The 16,219-nt window shown below is 49.1% G+C and overlaps 2 protein-coding genes across 2 annotated transcripts; both read right to left on the bottom strand.

The window, feature by feature from the left end:
* Positions 1-10,368: 10,368 nt before the first annotated feature.
* Positions 10,369-14,620, bottom strand: LOC144108195 (endothelin-converting enzyme 1-like). The gene is made up of 2 exons (XM_077641473.1): positions 14,417-14,620; positions 10,369-12,300 (listed from the first exon to the last, which is right to left on the bottom strand). The coding sequence occupies exons 1-2, from the start codon at positions 14,618-14,620 to the stop codon at positions 10,369-10,371; spliced, it is 2,136 nt and encodes a 711-aa protein (XP_077497599.1).
* Positions 14,580-15,472, bottom strand: LOC144106758 (uncharacterized). The gene is made up of 2 exons (XM_077639603.1): positions 15,217-15,472; positions 14,580-14,751 (listed from the first exon to the last, which is right to left on the bottom strand). Exons 1-2 carry the CDS (start codon positions 15,397-15,399, stop codon positions 14,626-14,628), a joined length of 309 nt encoding a protein of 102 aa, XP_077495729.1. The 5' UTR covers positions 15,400-15,472; the 3' UTR covers positions 14,580-14,625.
* Positions 15,473-16,219: the final 747 nt, after the last annotated feature.

The raw sequence follows: 16,219 nt of genomic DNA, 5'->3' as shown, positions 1-16,219 counted from the left end.
GAACGTGATCGAATGCTGAATGAAGGCGGAGGCTCCGCGAAACTATGCTATGCTTCATAAGGCATCAAGACTGCCACAACAGAAGCCTTCCTCCAGCTATTTAGCAGCAACGTTAGGGAAGTGAGGCGTTTACTCACACGTATCAAGGAAGCGAACGGTTTCTGATGCCGACGAAAACCAAGTGGAATGTTACCTTTTGTTTTAAAATGTTGCGTTGATCAACGGGAAATTACTAGCGTAACATTTTTTTGCATCGAAGAATTTATTAGAAAGTAGAAGACAAAAACTACCCCCGATTTACCAGGTTAGGATAAATGTGACTCAGGCGCGCTAACACGTTTGCCGTTGTTTCGCGAGTTGCACCAAACTTTCTTGCCGTCGTTCCTCAGATCGGGGCCGGGTGAATTGGAGACACATGGGAGAGGCCTTGGCCCTGGAGTGGCCGTAGTCATGCTCGTCATGATGATGATGTCGGTGCTGATGAAGGGTATGAAGCAGGTTATGATGACGCCATGTGGTCACGTAACCTAGGTGTCCCACCTAGGTTGCTGAAGCTGCCGGTTGCTCCGGATGACCGAAGAGGTTACACGTTCACTGTACCACGGGTCGGTCACGTGGAGTACTCCTGCTCTGCAGCGGGAATACTGAATGCCGCTATGATGCCGTGGGAGAGCTCACATTGTTCAAAGAGCCTGATAAAAACACACATGCCAAGAAGTGGTTGCCATTTAAAGCCTGTTACAATAAGACCGCCGACAGCTCACTGCTGAGTCACGTTGCACCCAAGAAAACTTAAGGGTGGCCCCCCGATCAGCCACGATGCGCAGGGCCCCGAAAATCACAGCCGCAGTAAACGTGTTAATATAGGTTTCACAATAAGACAACCTTTGGACGCTTCACACGCGCGGTTGTATTTATGGTACGCGCGCGATATCAGATTCAAAATTCAAGATATTGCTCTGCTGAACAACGAATCTGCTCGCATAGTGGTGCAAAGAAATAAGACTTGATATGGGCCGTATATCCGGAAGGTGCGCGCAAGCTTTGTTTCCTCTCTTTGTTCGCATTTCTTTTTAAAAATGAAAACAATACTCATAATGTACTTCTTGTGACGCTCGTTCATTCTAGGTCGTTTCACCGCGCTAAACGAAGCCTCGCCTTCAACCGGGGTGACATCGGAGCCTCCTGCCGCTTTCGTGTTGGCCTCTACCACCGTTCTCCTGCAGACGATGCCACATCCATATAGCCGCGTTCAAGGGTGGACAGTGCTTCTAATCAGGCCCGCTCTCATCATCTTGTGTGAGCCCCCCTGGCAGGCATCGGCGACACAATTTCTGTTCTTCTTGTCGGTGGCCGCCGCAGGCCAGCTGAAACTTCCAAGTGCCGCAGCGCAGTCCACAAAGCATCATCGGCCAGAGCGACCACAGCTACCAGCGCTGACAAGCACCGCAACATTTGTCCACCACGGCGCACACAGTATCACGATGAAAACCGCCGCAAGTACGACGACCACTCTCACGAAACATCCACTAGTACCACGCACCACAGCCATCTCTGCTTAGCCCCAACCCCTTATCGCACGACACACGCCAACCACAATCTGAGCTAACAGTTTCATGTGTACGCATCTCCATAAATTTCACGCTCACATATGCATCAGTTTCATCGTCAAATCTGCATCAGTTACCGCAACGCCAGGCACACTCACACACCATCCACAATCTCAGCTAACAGTTTTACGTACGCATCTCCATAAATTTCACGCTCACATATGCATCAATTACCGCAACGCCAGGCACACACACTCCAACCACAATCTCAGCTACCAGTTTCATATACACATCTCCATGAGTTTCACGCTCACATATGCACCAGTTTCGTGGTCAAATCTGCATCAGTTACCGCAACGCCAGGCACACGCGAACAATCGGGCGACGACCACAAATCTAACGGCTCACTGAGCCATTCGCCATATCTACAACATGTTGGTTGCGCCACCATCGATAGTACTAAATCGCGAAAACTATCTGTTGAACGCTGACCACGCATAGGGGACGTGAACGTGGTGTTCTTCCTGGAATAAAGTATGCATTTTCCTCGAATCAAAGCCAGTCTCGGAGTGTCAGTGCTTGAAGGGAACACATCTATCACGTGACTGTAGCCAAGTTGGCATCAACAGTTGAAACCTAGGCTCTGGAGACGTAACAAACGCTGCAGTCATCACGAGTGAACCGATCGTATTTTTCATACTTTGCTTCGTGAAGAGCCAATCTCTCTAGCATTGATCTTCTGACATACGACAATGCAACATATAGACCAGAATACGCCACTTTCGCACCGCGACCGGTTAGCGCGTAGTATCAAACCCAGGTATCAGGTGGCATCTTCCGCCGGGCTGACAAGACGCTACGTATGCCATTTTGCATGCACAAAGAGAGCTTTGTGACCTTAAAAATGTAAAGAAGCAGCTGGGTTGTGGAGCGCTGTGTGCGATGTGCGCGACGCATGTTGAGAGCACTGCCGCTGCAGAGTGTTCACCCTGCATAGTTTCCCATTATCGAGGTGTTAAAACTGCCGAAGTGCATCGAATATAGATTGCTGATTTTCAGAGAATGAAATACCAGTAAAGTACCAAAGCACCAGTAAGTACTGTTTGAAACGGTCGACCGTGGACATCGCCATGCATTCGGGACGGCGTGAATAAACATCTTCCTTGTGGACTTGAAAGCCTGTTTCCTTGCTGCGAGCCACTCTGTCGCTCTTTCCACCCCTCTCTACCCCCCCCCCCCCCCCCCAACCGCGGAGGTTTCGTGAGCCGCAGTGTTGCCCTATTGTGGACGGTTGGTTGAGGCCTGCGGATCGCGCGAAGCTCGAACCCAAGGCGGTTGATATCCTGTGCCCACCGTAGCAGCCACAACACCGATCGATTGAAGCCCTTCGCCAGTTCTGCTGCCCAGCCACGCAAGGAGGACAAGTGCAGCCCGAAGCTACAGCGTTGGTTTTCTGTGTTCACCCTTTACAGCCGCATCGATGTACTGGGTTAAGCTGAAACAGCGCGGTGGCTTGCAGTACAACCGACAAAAGGCAATTATGCGCCCATTTCGATAGTTGGGAGCAGCTGGGATTTGTAGCGATCGAGTGCTACAAAACAGGATTGCCCGAACTATTGAACCCTCCCTCATCTTTTTTCGTCTTTGCAATGGAAGCGCTAGCTTTGGCGGTCCCTATACCCTGATTGTTGTCAGCGTTTTGCGTACGAACGATAATGGGCTGACAAAATCGCATGCGAATTTCTTGCACTCACCGGAGGCATTTGTCCTGGACAAGAGCGTCGTTCAAGCGCAAAGAATTTGGACAGAGAAAGACTTGGACAACACCAGCGCTTACTTCCAACACAAGCACATTAGATACACCATGCTGCATGACGTCAACTGACAGCACCACCGACATGAAGTAGCCGCACGCAAAAATATTGTTTCATTGTTGCTCAGTGTTATAGATGGTGCGCTGACGCAGGATGAACCCGCTTTTCTAATCAAATCGGCTATAACGCCCTGACACCGACTTATCTTGAATGCGCTGCAGAAAGGTTTACATAGCTTTTTATTCTTTTCAGCGCAATCAAGACAATGTTCAGAAAGATTGCCTACTGACGTCATCACAATCGGTCCACCGTTACAGGTGGCAATAACCCCATCAAACTGCTATAATTGCACACCTTCCTCCTGTGCTCCAGCAATCCTTCATTCAGACATCGGCCAGTTGGAGCGATGTACCTAGAACCATACGATAGAGGAATTTCATGCCAGAAGCACATGCTACATAACGAGTGCATGATGCCGCGTGATTCTTATGGCTTTGGAAAGGATTAGTCAATTTGATTTGCTTTTCAAGCTCTCACGCCCGAGAATCTGGAAAAAACTAGCCAAATTGACAAACCCTTTCCAAAAGTTTTAAGAACCATGCGGTATCAAGCACCCCTTGTGTAGCATGTTGTTCTGGGATGTAATCCCCCTATCCTATGGCTCTAGGTACATCGGTCATACTGGCCGATGTCTGAATGAAAGATTGCTGGAGCACAGGAGGAACGTATGCAAATATCGAGATGGTAATCTTTGTGAACATTGTCATGACTGCGCTGAAATGAATAAAAATCCATGTAAACCTTTTTTTCAGTGTATGCAAAATAGTGGCCAAGCGTATGTGCCAGGACGTTAGAGGAGTAATAGAGGCAGGTTTGATTAGAACACCTACTAAAAAAGAAGAGAGAGAGAGAGAGAAAGCACGTTATTTGCACCCGTCGGAGAGTATGGGTGATGGGTGAGACGCAGCTCCCCTTTCACCGTCTGCCTCCCCCCTAGATGTCAGCCGGAATCAGTTGACTTCCGGCGGCGGCCTGAGCATGACCGATGACTTGTCGCTGTACTTGTTCTTCCTGGCTATGGAGGGAGGATTCCCATGACTCTCTGTTTCCATGTCGACCATTTAGCGCTGGGCAAGCCCACAGCATGTGATTTAGGGTCGCTATGTCTTCACAGTTTTTGCAAATTGAAGAGTGCACCTCAGGATGCCATTTGTGTAGGACATACGGGTTTGGAAAAGTACCCGTCTGCAGTTTTCGCCAGATTACTTCTTCCTTCTTTGTGAGAGATGTATGGGGGGGGGAGGCAGGGTTCTCCTCCCCATTCTGTAGTGTTCTAGAATTGCACTGTAAGTGATTAAGTGTCGCTTTTTGGACAGGGATTATTCTGCCTGAGCTGGGGCCCGGTGTGTGAGTGCTCGGGCGACCTCGTTGGCGATCTCGTTCCCTGTGAGTCCACTATGGGCGGGTGCCCATATTATGCTAACTAGGTCGTTAGGTACGTTCTCCTTGCCTGCTTGCAGAATTTTGCCGGCCTCTTTGGACACTTGACCGTGGTCATAGGCTTTGATTGCAGTTTTAGAATCGGTGATGATAATTCTAGTTGATGGGTTTGTGATTTCCAGGGCTATCGCGGCCATCTCTGCCTCCTCTGGTGAAGAGTGTCTTACGCTACAGCCTGAGATTAGCTCGCCTTTGTCGCTCACTACTACTGCAGCGTAGTGGCCTTCTGGATACTCTGCCGCATCGGTGTACACAACCCCTTGTTTTTGGAGGAGGGAGCTTTGGAGTCTTTGGACTCTGCTTCTCCTGCGTTCCTCGTTGTGTATGTGGTGCATGTTTCTTGGGATGGGGGGTATTCTTAATTTGTTGGCAATCTCTTTGGGGATGGTGGTTATCCCCTCTCGTGATTCTTGGTTTTGGAGGAACGTATGCAAATATCGAGATGGTAATATTTGTGAACATTGTCATGACTGTGCTGAAAAGAATAAAAATCCATGTAAACCTTTTTTTCAGTGTATGCAAAACAGTGGCCAAGCGTATGTGTCAGGACGTTAGAGGAGTAATAGAGGCAGCTTTGATTAGAACACCTACTAACAAGGAAAAAATATGCTGTATGCCTCCTAAGAAGCAAGTGGTACGTACAAGTTGAATTAGGTCTCATGAATATTTTGAAACAGCAGCAGTTAGTTTTACACCCCTGTCGAACGCATGATACCGATAGCACAAAAACTAATGACAACGAAATGCAGCATAGGTTGGTCAGATGTTTAGGGAATCCCCCAAGGTGGAGTAAATTTGTAATAAGGGAGTAATTACTCATTGGCATCCACCCGAACGCAGCCATACGGCTACAAAGGAAAGCTATATTGCTTTCTCAGAAACTTCGTAGTTAAAGAAAAATTTGTCCTGGTCGTTCTTTCGTTCTTTGACTACGAAGTTTTTGAGAAAGCTGTATAGCTTTCCTTTGTAGCGGTGTGGCTGCGTACGGGTGGGTACCAATGAGTAAATACTCCCTTATTACAAATGGAGCATACTGTGGCTCTGCCGACGCTCGTTCGGCAGCAGAGTTCCTAATTAGTGTTGACGAACTCGAATTAAAAAATATTTTGTTTTTGCGTGCGGCCACTTGATGTCGGCGGTGCTGTCAGTTGACGTCATGCAGCAAGGTGTATTTAATGTGCTTTTGTGTCGGTACAGTTGGACGTAAGCGCTCGTGTTGTCCAAGTCTTTCTCTGTCCGTGTTCTTTGAGCTTGTACTTGATGGCAATGCACCAACTCTCCCAAATGTTTGTGCTTCTGAGTGAACAAAGGGCCTGCAAAAACCGTCGCCACTGGACACAACGGCCTCGATGAAAAGAGCAGGAAAATCGCAGGATTGGAACCAGCTGCATCCCTGCAAAATGTCTTCAATTACGGCATCTTGCACCGTTTACATAGTGCCGTTTAGCCATTATTTCCGTATGCACCCTGTGTCGTGTCTCTCTGCACGGCATCCCTAAAATCCGCGCTCAATAGATGGCGCAACAGTGCTTTCGAAATGGCGGCGCTCAAATTTCGTTCGAGTTGTGGTCAATAGTGCGACTTTGTAACGAAAGCAGGACTACATCCCGACGTAGCAAGTCTACCGAAAACGTGAATAGTTACGAGGAATCGAACGTAGAAAGGGTTGCGATGGGCATTTTCTTTAATTCAACAGCGCAGTGTCCGTGAATTTATTACTGTACGCGGAAAATTTGGTAACTTAGTGCAGACATCGAAAGCGGCATTCAACCGTACATTGTTGCCCGCCACGGTGGCTCATTGGTTAGGGCGCTCGACTGCTGATCCGCAGTTCCCGGGTTCGACCCCGACCATGGCGGTTGCGTTATTATGAAGGAAAAATGCTAATGCGCCCGTGTGCTGTGCGATGTCAGTGCACGTTAAAGATCCCCAGGTCGTCGAAATTATGCCGGAGCCCTCCACTACGGCACGTCTTTCTTCCTTTCTTCTTTCACTCCCTCATTTATCCCTTCCCTTAAGGCGCGGTTCAGGTGTCCAACGATATATGAGACAAATACTGCGCCATTTCCTTTTCCCCAAAACCAATTAATAATAACCGTACATTGTTTGCGCTGCCACTGACTCAAAATGGGCGCCAGAAATTTTGCCCCTCTTTGATGAAAGGTAGCCCCATGGACCATTGAACAGCCGCTTTGCTCATGTAGATGAGGTCAACTTAATCGCAAAACATGTATAATTGCTCGCATCACTCTCCGATCAGAACTTCATCGTTCAATGGTCCCACCCTCTTGATTTCAAAGAATATATGGTCCTCGTAAACAGCGTGACTGCATCCGCTGCTTGTATTCACGCTCATCGTCACGGAAATGCATCGGGGCGCCGATAAGCTGCCAATTCCGATGTTCAATTGATTCGTTTTGGAGACATGTTGGCGGATATCGATTGCATATGGCGGTGATGCTGTCGGCTATATTGCCCTTGAGTTAAGAATAGTGCCTGAAATATGACAACAGAAGTTCGTCTCCCGAAAACCCAAAGCCAGGTTTGTTAGCTGTCAGTTCAGGCTTGATGTAAATGTGGCAACATGACAATTATATATGAAGCAGTCTAGAGGGAAGTGGGCAGTACTCGTTCAAGCACAAGTAGTGTATGTGTGGGAAGGCGCAGTGGAATGTGAAATGGCGAAGACTGGTGGGAGTGCTGGCGTGTGAGGACTGTGAAATGGTCTAATAGTTTCGGGGCTGACTCTGTACAGAGGCTCTACAGAGAAGCTGTACAGCCGATTTGTACAGAGATATTGGTGTTTTAAGGCACGGAAAACACCCATCAAAATATTTCTTTCCTTTTCAGCGCCATTTCCTTTCGTAAAAAAAAATAAAAAGTGGCTGCGGTTCAACCCAGCTGAGCCAAGCTCTGTTATGCATGGTTTGTGGTTAGACACGGTTTAGCTTAGGTTCACCTCTATTGTATGAAGACTTCAACGAGAGCAAACTTTTTTCCAGCGAGAGCAAATCGCGTGGTGCATCACGTGCCACAAGTGCAAGAGCGAGCGCTCTGCAGAGCGGCGGTCGGCGCAGCGGCGGACATGGCTGCCAAGCGCAAGAGCGAATCACGTGACACGTCACATGCCACAACTGGCGAAGAGGAGCGGCCGAGCAGCAGCCAGCGCAGCTGCGGACGTGTCTGCCAAGCGAACAGCTGCGGCGACGAAGGTGAACATGAAGGTCGTAGCACAGCAAAAAAGCGGACACGCCACTATGGAGGAAAGCTCAAACGATAGCTGCCCGTGAGGACGCTATGATGGGGAGGGAGGGCCACCCTGCGGCGGCACCCTACGCATCTTAAAGCATACCGAGGACTGCATGCAAGACCAGACGAGCATGCGCACGATCTCGATTTGTTGAAGACTATGGCATAGGCGAAAAGTCCGGTGGGCTTTTTTTTTTGTTTTACAGAGGGAGTTGTCAATTTCTTGTTTCCCGATTATTTCGGGGCCGTTGCCGTTCTAACACCTGACGTCATGACAAAGCGCCCCTATGATTATTGGTCAGATTATTGTGACGTCACGCATGGCGTCATGAAAATACGCCACGCAAATTGTCCAGAATGCCAATAACTGATTGGTCAGAACAAAATACCGACATTCGTGACGACACGTGTTTCGCTGCTGCACCTCTCTCGCTCCGTGCCCTGAGTGACAGAGCGGCACGCATACCCCAGCTAACCCCCTCCCCACCGAACGCACCTCCTCCACACCCTCATTAGTAATGCAAAAGACACCCGTTTCCAAAGTTCTGCCGGATTCATACAAATGAACATAAATCTGCCGCACGATGTCTGCCACTCGCCAGTATCAATCTGTCTTTACCCAGGATGCCAATTGTTTTTAGAGCGGAAAACTCTACTGCTCCCATGCCGAACCTGGAGGTCATCTGGCATGTGCAAAATCCCTCGTGGCAGCTGCTTTGAGCTTCATCTTCATTCCCTCCTCTTCACAGAGCGTGAGTAATTGCGCTGAAAAAAAGCCGTCAAAATTGCCTGTTGTCCTTTAGTGTCTTGATTCCCACAAACGCGGCAAAAAGGCGATGCATCTTTGTATACATGTATACTTGTATAGATTGCAGTAAGGCAACATGCGAAACCAATGAAACGCTCTTTCCAGATTCCCTGCTACCTGGCCGCGATTGTCTGTAGCCGGGCTGCTAAAACTTAGGAGTTTCATCAGTTCTCAGAAGTGTGTACAAATGCAAAAGAAAGCCGCCGCGGTGGCTGAGTGGTTACGGCGCTCGGCTGCCGGCCCGAAAGACGCGGGTTCGATCCCGGCCGCGGCGGTCGAATTTCGATGGAGGCGAAATTCTAGAGGCCCGTGTACTGTGCGATGTCAGTGCACGTTAAAGAACCCCAGGTGGTCGAAATTTCCGGAGCCCTTCACTACGGCGTCTCTCATAGCCTGAGTCGCTTTGGGACGTTAAACCCCCATAAACCAAACCTAAACCAAACCATAAACCAAATGCAAAAGAAGAAGTCAGTACGTTTAGATCGTAGAAAGCAATAAAAACTGCAGCTAACATCGCGGAAACAAGCCCGCGTGCACAAACAGTGAGGCCGGGGAAACTTTCCTGGGTTTAGATTGTAAATGGCGCGTTTAACTTCGTTTCCGGAAATTCCGGAAACCTCGCTTACGCAAAGACATAACACCCGCTAAAGGTGTCCAACTTCATATCCCGAAACGCCACCGTCGCCTGATAGTGCTCAAGAAAAGCATTTGTCATTTATATGTGTCACGAGGTTACCGTTCCGCGAGATTTTTCGAGACCGAGGACCCGTTTTGTGCGAATCTCCCCGGCGAAGAAAATTTCGGCACTGGAAAGGACAAGAGCTCGCTTTTGTCGGTTCTTTCAGCATTTTTTTTTCTTGCGTCATCTTAGTAGCACGGAAGAGTGCAGTTTTAATGTTGAGTTATTCAACTCTGCTTCGTTCCGCAACGACGAATGTCATTAGCTCTTTCAATTGCATTCTTGTTGCACTGCTGATTCTGCCGATAGGCTCCTGCTCTGTTTCCTTAAGCTCTTTCATAGTTAGCTCCTACAATTCCCACACAAAACGATATTTCGGAATCAGATTCAGCGACAAGTACGCACAAGTCGAGCGCGACTGGCTCAAAAACCGCCATACACTTTATTCGCTCGCGGAAAAAGCGGAACACAACACCCAACAAAATTTCTATTTTTAGATCCTCGCAAGGTCAAAATGGCATTTAAAGGCTATCGGGACAAGCTAACACACATTAGTGCTCTTACTCAAAATTTTACACCAGTGCGCGCAAGCTAATGGCTCCCGACGTATACGCGAAGACGACGACACCTTCTACGATCGAGATTTCTATAGTTCTATAAAAACAGGCTCAGTGAAGGGCATTTATAGCCACATCATCAATGAACAAAACGTGGTAACGGAGAAGTCACGCGCACACAAACAGAAAACTCGAATCACGAACACAAATCTCAAAACAGTCTGCACTGCTTAGAAGGATTCATCGGGTCCCCGGGAGTGCAGTTAAAAGCCTTGGCGAACTGTGGCATGTGCTGCAGCGCGGGAGTGCAGATCGACTCGTGGTTTGTATTTTCAGAGCCGCCATAGCAATTGTCGTAACACAGCGCGATGAAAAACAGCTGCAGTCCGCTGTACTTCTCCAAACCGAATAGGCTGCTGCTGTCCAAAGCTCTCTCTTGGGCATTGTAGGCATCCACAAGAGCGCCATAGCCAATTACTTCTTTGGCGTAATACCCTAGTTCACCGGCGCTGCCGGACGTGCCTGCTTTCAAGCAGTCCATCAGGGGCTCAACAAACGAAGCATTGGTTGCGTAGTACGCGGAAAGGAACAAGGTCGCCAGTGAAAAGGCGATCTGAGCTCCTAAGCCGCCGTAGTTTAAAGACGAATGGAGCTGCGGATCAAATAGAGGGAAGGATAGAGCGTAAGGCATCAGCTCGAAGTCTCGCTTCTCGTAGGACACGATGGACACTTCCAAATCTTGCATAAGATCTAACATATGTCCGAATTCTGCATCCTTTCTGACGTGCACCGACTGTTGCCAGTTCCGCACGAAAGAATTATTCAAGTCAGGCACATGGTCTGCAGCCAGGATTTCTTCTCCGGTGTGCTCGATTTTACGGAAGACGATTTCCGAAGAGCTCCAGTTGCTGACCACGTTGATGCCTTCGTCAAAGTACGTCCAGTTGGAAAGACGCCGGAAAAAAGCGGTTCGCACGCACTGAGCCACACTTTTTGCGAGATTAAGTGCTTCGCTTTGAAGGGCTTCAGCATAGTATTTGTCGAACAGCGTGTGTCCGGAGATAAACATTGCTCTCGTGACGCAGAAAATCCTGTAATGGGCCTGCGTCGTTTGGTAGTCACGGTTGTAATAGTTGAAAATTAAGTCTTTATTCGCGAAAAGGGCCGCCACTTGAACAGTGCACCAAGAGATCAATGTATGGAATGAGTCCGTGCCGTACCGCCACCAGAGATACAACACTCGCTCTAGATAACGGGGCGATGTGGTCGTCAGCGTGAGACTACTGTTCATCCTGATGTCAAGTTTTAAAAGCGTCGCTGTCCAGTTAACTTCCGTGAGGCCAAGCTGAGTCAAGTTTAGAAGAACGTCAGCGTTATACTCGTCAGCTGCTTCGTAACGAGCATTAGAGAGGTAGCTCAGGGCTGTTTCGACCGACGCGTATATGTCCTGGTACGTCACCGTATCCTCGCCTTCGGCGTGAAAGCGTTCCTTCAGGAACTCAAAGTACGCCTCATCCGTGCCGGTCGCGAAGTCCCTATACCTCTTGACCACGAAGTAAAGGAACTTGCCAGAAACTAGGTTGATCCCGCCGCCATCGGGCGCGACGTCGAAGTCCAGGAGCACGTCCCAGCCCAGCTTCAAAGAGCTGCAGAGGAGCGTGTACAGAACGTCTGCGCCCTTGGAAGGCTTCGGCCACACGATGCCTGCCTCAACCAGCGCGTTCTTGACGGCTGGCAGCTCGTCTCTCTCCCCTTCGAGCACATCGACGCAACTCCTGTACATGATGGCGGCCCGCTGCTCCATGTCTTGCCCCGATGCAGGCACGTCTGCACTCTTCAGCGACGCGGTCACCTTGTCCAACAGAGAAATGAACTGGTCTTTCCGAACGGTATGTCGGTTCTTCTGGCGCCAGCCGTCGCAGACGAAGTGCGTGAAGCTCTGGCACGGGTCCACCGATTCGTTGATGGAGGCGAGAAGTCTGGTCGAGTAGGCGAGGCAGGCATGCGTCTTGCAGGTGTTCCCCCAGTGCGCTGGGGAGCGCCATACAAGTGAGGCGATCGCCAAGGCCACAAGCGTCACCAATACAGTGACTCCAAGCACGGCCAGAGTAAGCCCGAGCCGCGATTTCAGCTTCTGGGGGTCCTGGAAAGTAACATTATTGCCGTAAGAAAAACGATGTGCACAATCAGTTGGTCTTACCTACGATCTCTATTAACCCCCAAAATAACCGCTTTTCTAGTGATGAATCATCGATACTGACAAAGTGTGCACTTTTGGGGTGTCTTTGTGCGCAAGTCCAGGCGCCTTCTTTCCCACAGCTCCTATCATAGCCGCTGCTGTACGAGTACAAAAATACAAAATCTCGGCTGCTGATCCGAAAGATGCGTGTTCGATCTCGGCCGCGGCGGATGAATTTCAATGGAGGCGAATTTCGATGGCGAAATTCTGGAGGCCCGTGTACTGTGCGATTTCAGTGCGCGTTAAAGAACCCCAGGTGGTGGAAATTTCCGGAGCCTGCCCCTACGACGTCCTTCAAGCCTGAGTGGCTTTGGGAAGTTAAACGCCACAAACGACAAAAATACAAAATACTTTTATTTCAACATTACGTAATGTTAGGAGGTGCGCCCAAAAATCCTTAGATTGGCTTGACAAAGCAGCGCACCTTCTTCCTACAGGAAACAGCGGCAACAACAGAGTACATATGACAACAAAAAAAGTGATCAAGCATACTTATACAAATCTGAGCCAAGAATTTGCTTTGAAGAACAAAATCAGGAGCATTGAAATGACAAGAATGATACACAATACAACACTACATAAACATACCTTTTCATAGCAGAAACATACAACAGATCTAAGGAGGTACTCAACAAATCAAGTCCGATGCCAGGTTTTAAAATAGACAGCAAACCTTTATCAAGAAAATGGAGAGGATTCGCTGTAGGAATTGAGAAGGTTAGGGAATTGAAAGCGAAACATTTGACGACCGTAATTGGTCCTTCACAAATCCGCTGTAGCCTAACACTCCGAAATGAACAGACCTACAAACTGTATTAACTGTGTGCCGAATGAATCGTTTTCTATACGTATACTAGAGATATCGAGGCTAGGACATTACTTCACCTCTTGCAGTGTTCGTACACGCTGCTTTTTAGAACACGTCATAGAACCTAAATGAGTGACGTTATTTAGAGTTTCTTTCTTCGCACGACACGAATCGAACCACTGACGAATCAAAATTATAATAACTGTCTAATCACTAGATGGAAAATCCTGTCGGAACAAAAGCGAATTGCTTTTTCGCCGCACAGATTTCAGGTAACATGTGAATTGCGTGTCACGGCGGATTTGCAAGCACCAAGGAAACCACGCGAAAGAAACAACAAAGGCACTTTTTTTATAATCAGGATTAAATTTTGACAGTTAGCCGGGAACCTCGTTATCGTGACTGGATGATGATACTTAAGCCTTCTATGTTGCCTGCAGTTTGAGGCTCTTCGTGAGCTTGGCTACGACGACTTTTACCTTCGCATTCTTGTTGATTGTGAAGAAATCCTGGATGCGTTACTTTCTTCTTCATGTTGGCCTCATCAATAGAGCATGTGCTTTTTTCTCGCCCAGTGCCAAGCTGGGTCTAAACCAATCATAATCTTGTAGCGTGTGCTAGGATATCAAAAAGGACGGCCCATGCCTAAAAAAGCTCATTAAACAGATGTTGTGTTTCTATTTGCCACAGCACTGTGTCACCATCAGGGCCTGATCACTGCTCGCAAAGGATTTTCTAAATAAAAACACTCTTTGCTGATACAGCAGCATCCTTTCCTTTCGGCTGATGGCAGTTACTTTTTGGTGTTACTATACATTGACTAATTCCGAGCTCACAAAAGCAGCAGAGCTAAATGAGACAAAGCCACTCGAAAGGAACATCATAAGTCCATAAGTCATGACACAGACATGCGCTGAAAGCAGAACTGAACCGCACTCTTTTTACCATTTTGTAAGCCTACCTATATTACTCGTTGATTTCTTTTAGCCCATGCTGTTCTGATCTGCAAATAATGAGTCAACTACTTGCTCAAGAGCCAATACATGCGGCCTTAAGAACACTCTACAGTGCTAGTTCCCCCTCTCAGGATGCGTGACTTCGTTCCTTCAACGTCATCGACCTATACGCGTAAGCTTTCTTCTGAGCATGCAGTCAAAAACTGCAACTTTTCTGTTACGCTAGGCGCGTGTGCCAGGTTCCAATGGCGCGTACCGGAGGCGATTTCGTCCTATCTTCGCCAGGGGGCGGATTGCCGCGGAAGCCGGGCGGCTGCACGAGGGGCGGCTGTTCGACATTCCCCGGGCTGCTGGACAGCGGCGAATCAATGCTGAGCGCTCCCGAGTAAACACCGTTGGACACGGACGATGCTGGCGATGACAGGCAGGAGCCGACGGCAGCAGTGTCAGCGGAGGTCATTCCGTTCACACCATGGCCACGTCCCACCGGCAACGCCGCAGCTGAGGGACTGGCTGGACCGACACTCTCTGGACAGGTACCTCCAGCAGGGTCCGCCTTGCCAGATGGTCGGAGGCGGTGGCCTTTGGCACCTGCCGATGAGAGCACGACACGGCGGTTGTGGAGGTCTGGTTATAAGGGGTGGGGCGGCGGGGGTTGTCAAGACCAAAAGTTCTACTGCATGCTTGGCCATGACACATCAACATCTCTAAGGTATGTCTTTTAAAAAAGGCACAACCACATCCACATGTGGCTAAAAGCTCAGTAAAGTAGGTACTTTGAGAAATTCAGGACGCGAATCACAGCGAGAATAAAAGATGTAGAAAACCAGACTCTAGGGAGCAAAAGGAACCCAACTGGCAGCTGCAGCATCACATAAACTTAAGTGCTAGTCTTGTAGTGACTAAACTCCCTACTCCTCTCCCAGAGGCCTGCGTGCCGTGCCGGAGAGGGTAGGTAGGGGTCCGGTTCAAACATTAAAATTTATTCTGAATCTCAATCTGAAGCAGAACGAAAATGGCACCGAATGGAGTCATCTGACAGCTGGAACGGCCTACCGTGCATACGTCTTTGATGGAATGCTGGTTGTATGCGCCTGGGTGCACTGTCGCTGCCCGCAGGGCTCCGCGAGGGGCTTCCAGGTATGTCCGACAAACGGGTGCCGCCTTGGTCTCGACCGCCGGGACCGCGTCTTTGGCGGCGGCGCTCTGCTGAGGAGGATCCAGGCCTCCGAGCTTCATCGCGACTTCCCGGCTTGTCAGGCGGCATTCCAGCTCACTGACTGATTGCTACGGCGTTTTCGAAGAAGGGCAACGCGGCGGAACGGCTACCGAGAGGCATTCAGTCTTCTTCTCGTCTCGTGCCCAGCGCGCACAGCGACCGTGCTCGCCGGTCAGACGATGGCGATAACGATGGGGTAAGGGGGGGGGGGGCGCTTTCGAACCCTCAACCAGCAAAGAATCAGCAACGAAGTTGTTGTTGCCTCTAAACTGATGGCACATATCCATATATTCTGCATCCTTGGAGTAGCAAAGACTGGCGCTCGCGCAGACGAAGTCTCTTTCACGTGTTTGCGTTGCCGGGTTCCCCTTCTAAATTTCTACCTTCACAGATCTGGCCTGGCGGCTTCCCCATTGTGCCCTTTTTGTGCCGAACCTGAGACAATAGGTCACTTCTTGCTGTTCTGCCGCCGCTTCTCTCATTTGAGGAAGCGTCTTTCGCAAATTCCATTTCATCAACTGGGTTTGCCTGTGTCCTCCGCGGTTGTTCTTTCCAATGGCCCTTCTTTGCTTGGACGAAGCGACAGGAGTGTGCGCTCTGCTGTGCGAAATTTCCTTCAAGATACGGGGCGACTCCCATTCTATTTTCGTTTTCCCGCTCTCAGTCAGTACGACATTGAAACATTACAGGCATTGTATACTATTATGCACATTAAGTCATTGTCCCGTCTTCGATCTCCTAGTAACAGGACCCCTGTCCTTGTGTCTTCCAATCTATCAGCATACATACCATTACCATTGCTCGAAGCTGGTTTGGTTGGAGGCTCGGATTGTAAGCTCT

This window comes from Amblyomma americanum, chromosome 10 (genome assembly GCF_052857255.1).
Source record: "Amblyomma americanum isolate KBUSLIRL-KWMA chromosome 10, ASM5285725v1, whole genome shotgun sequence".
NCBI classification, from domain to species: Eukaryota; Metazoa; Arthropoda; class Arachnida; order Ixodida; family Ixodidae; genus Amblyomma; species Amblyomma americanum.
This window is presented reverse-complemented; position numbering and strand designations above follow the sequence as displayed.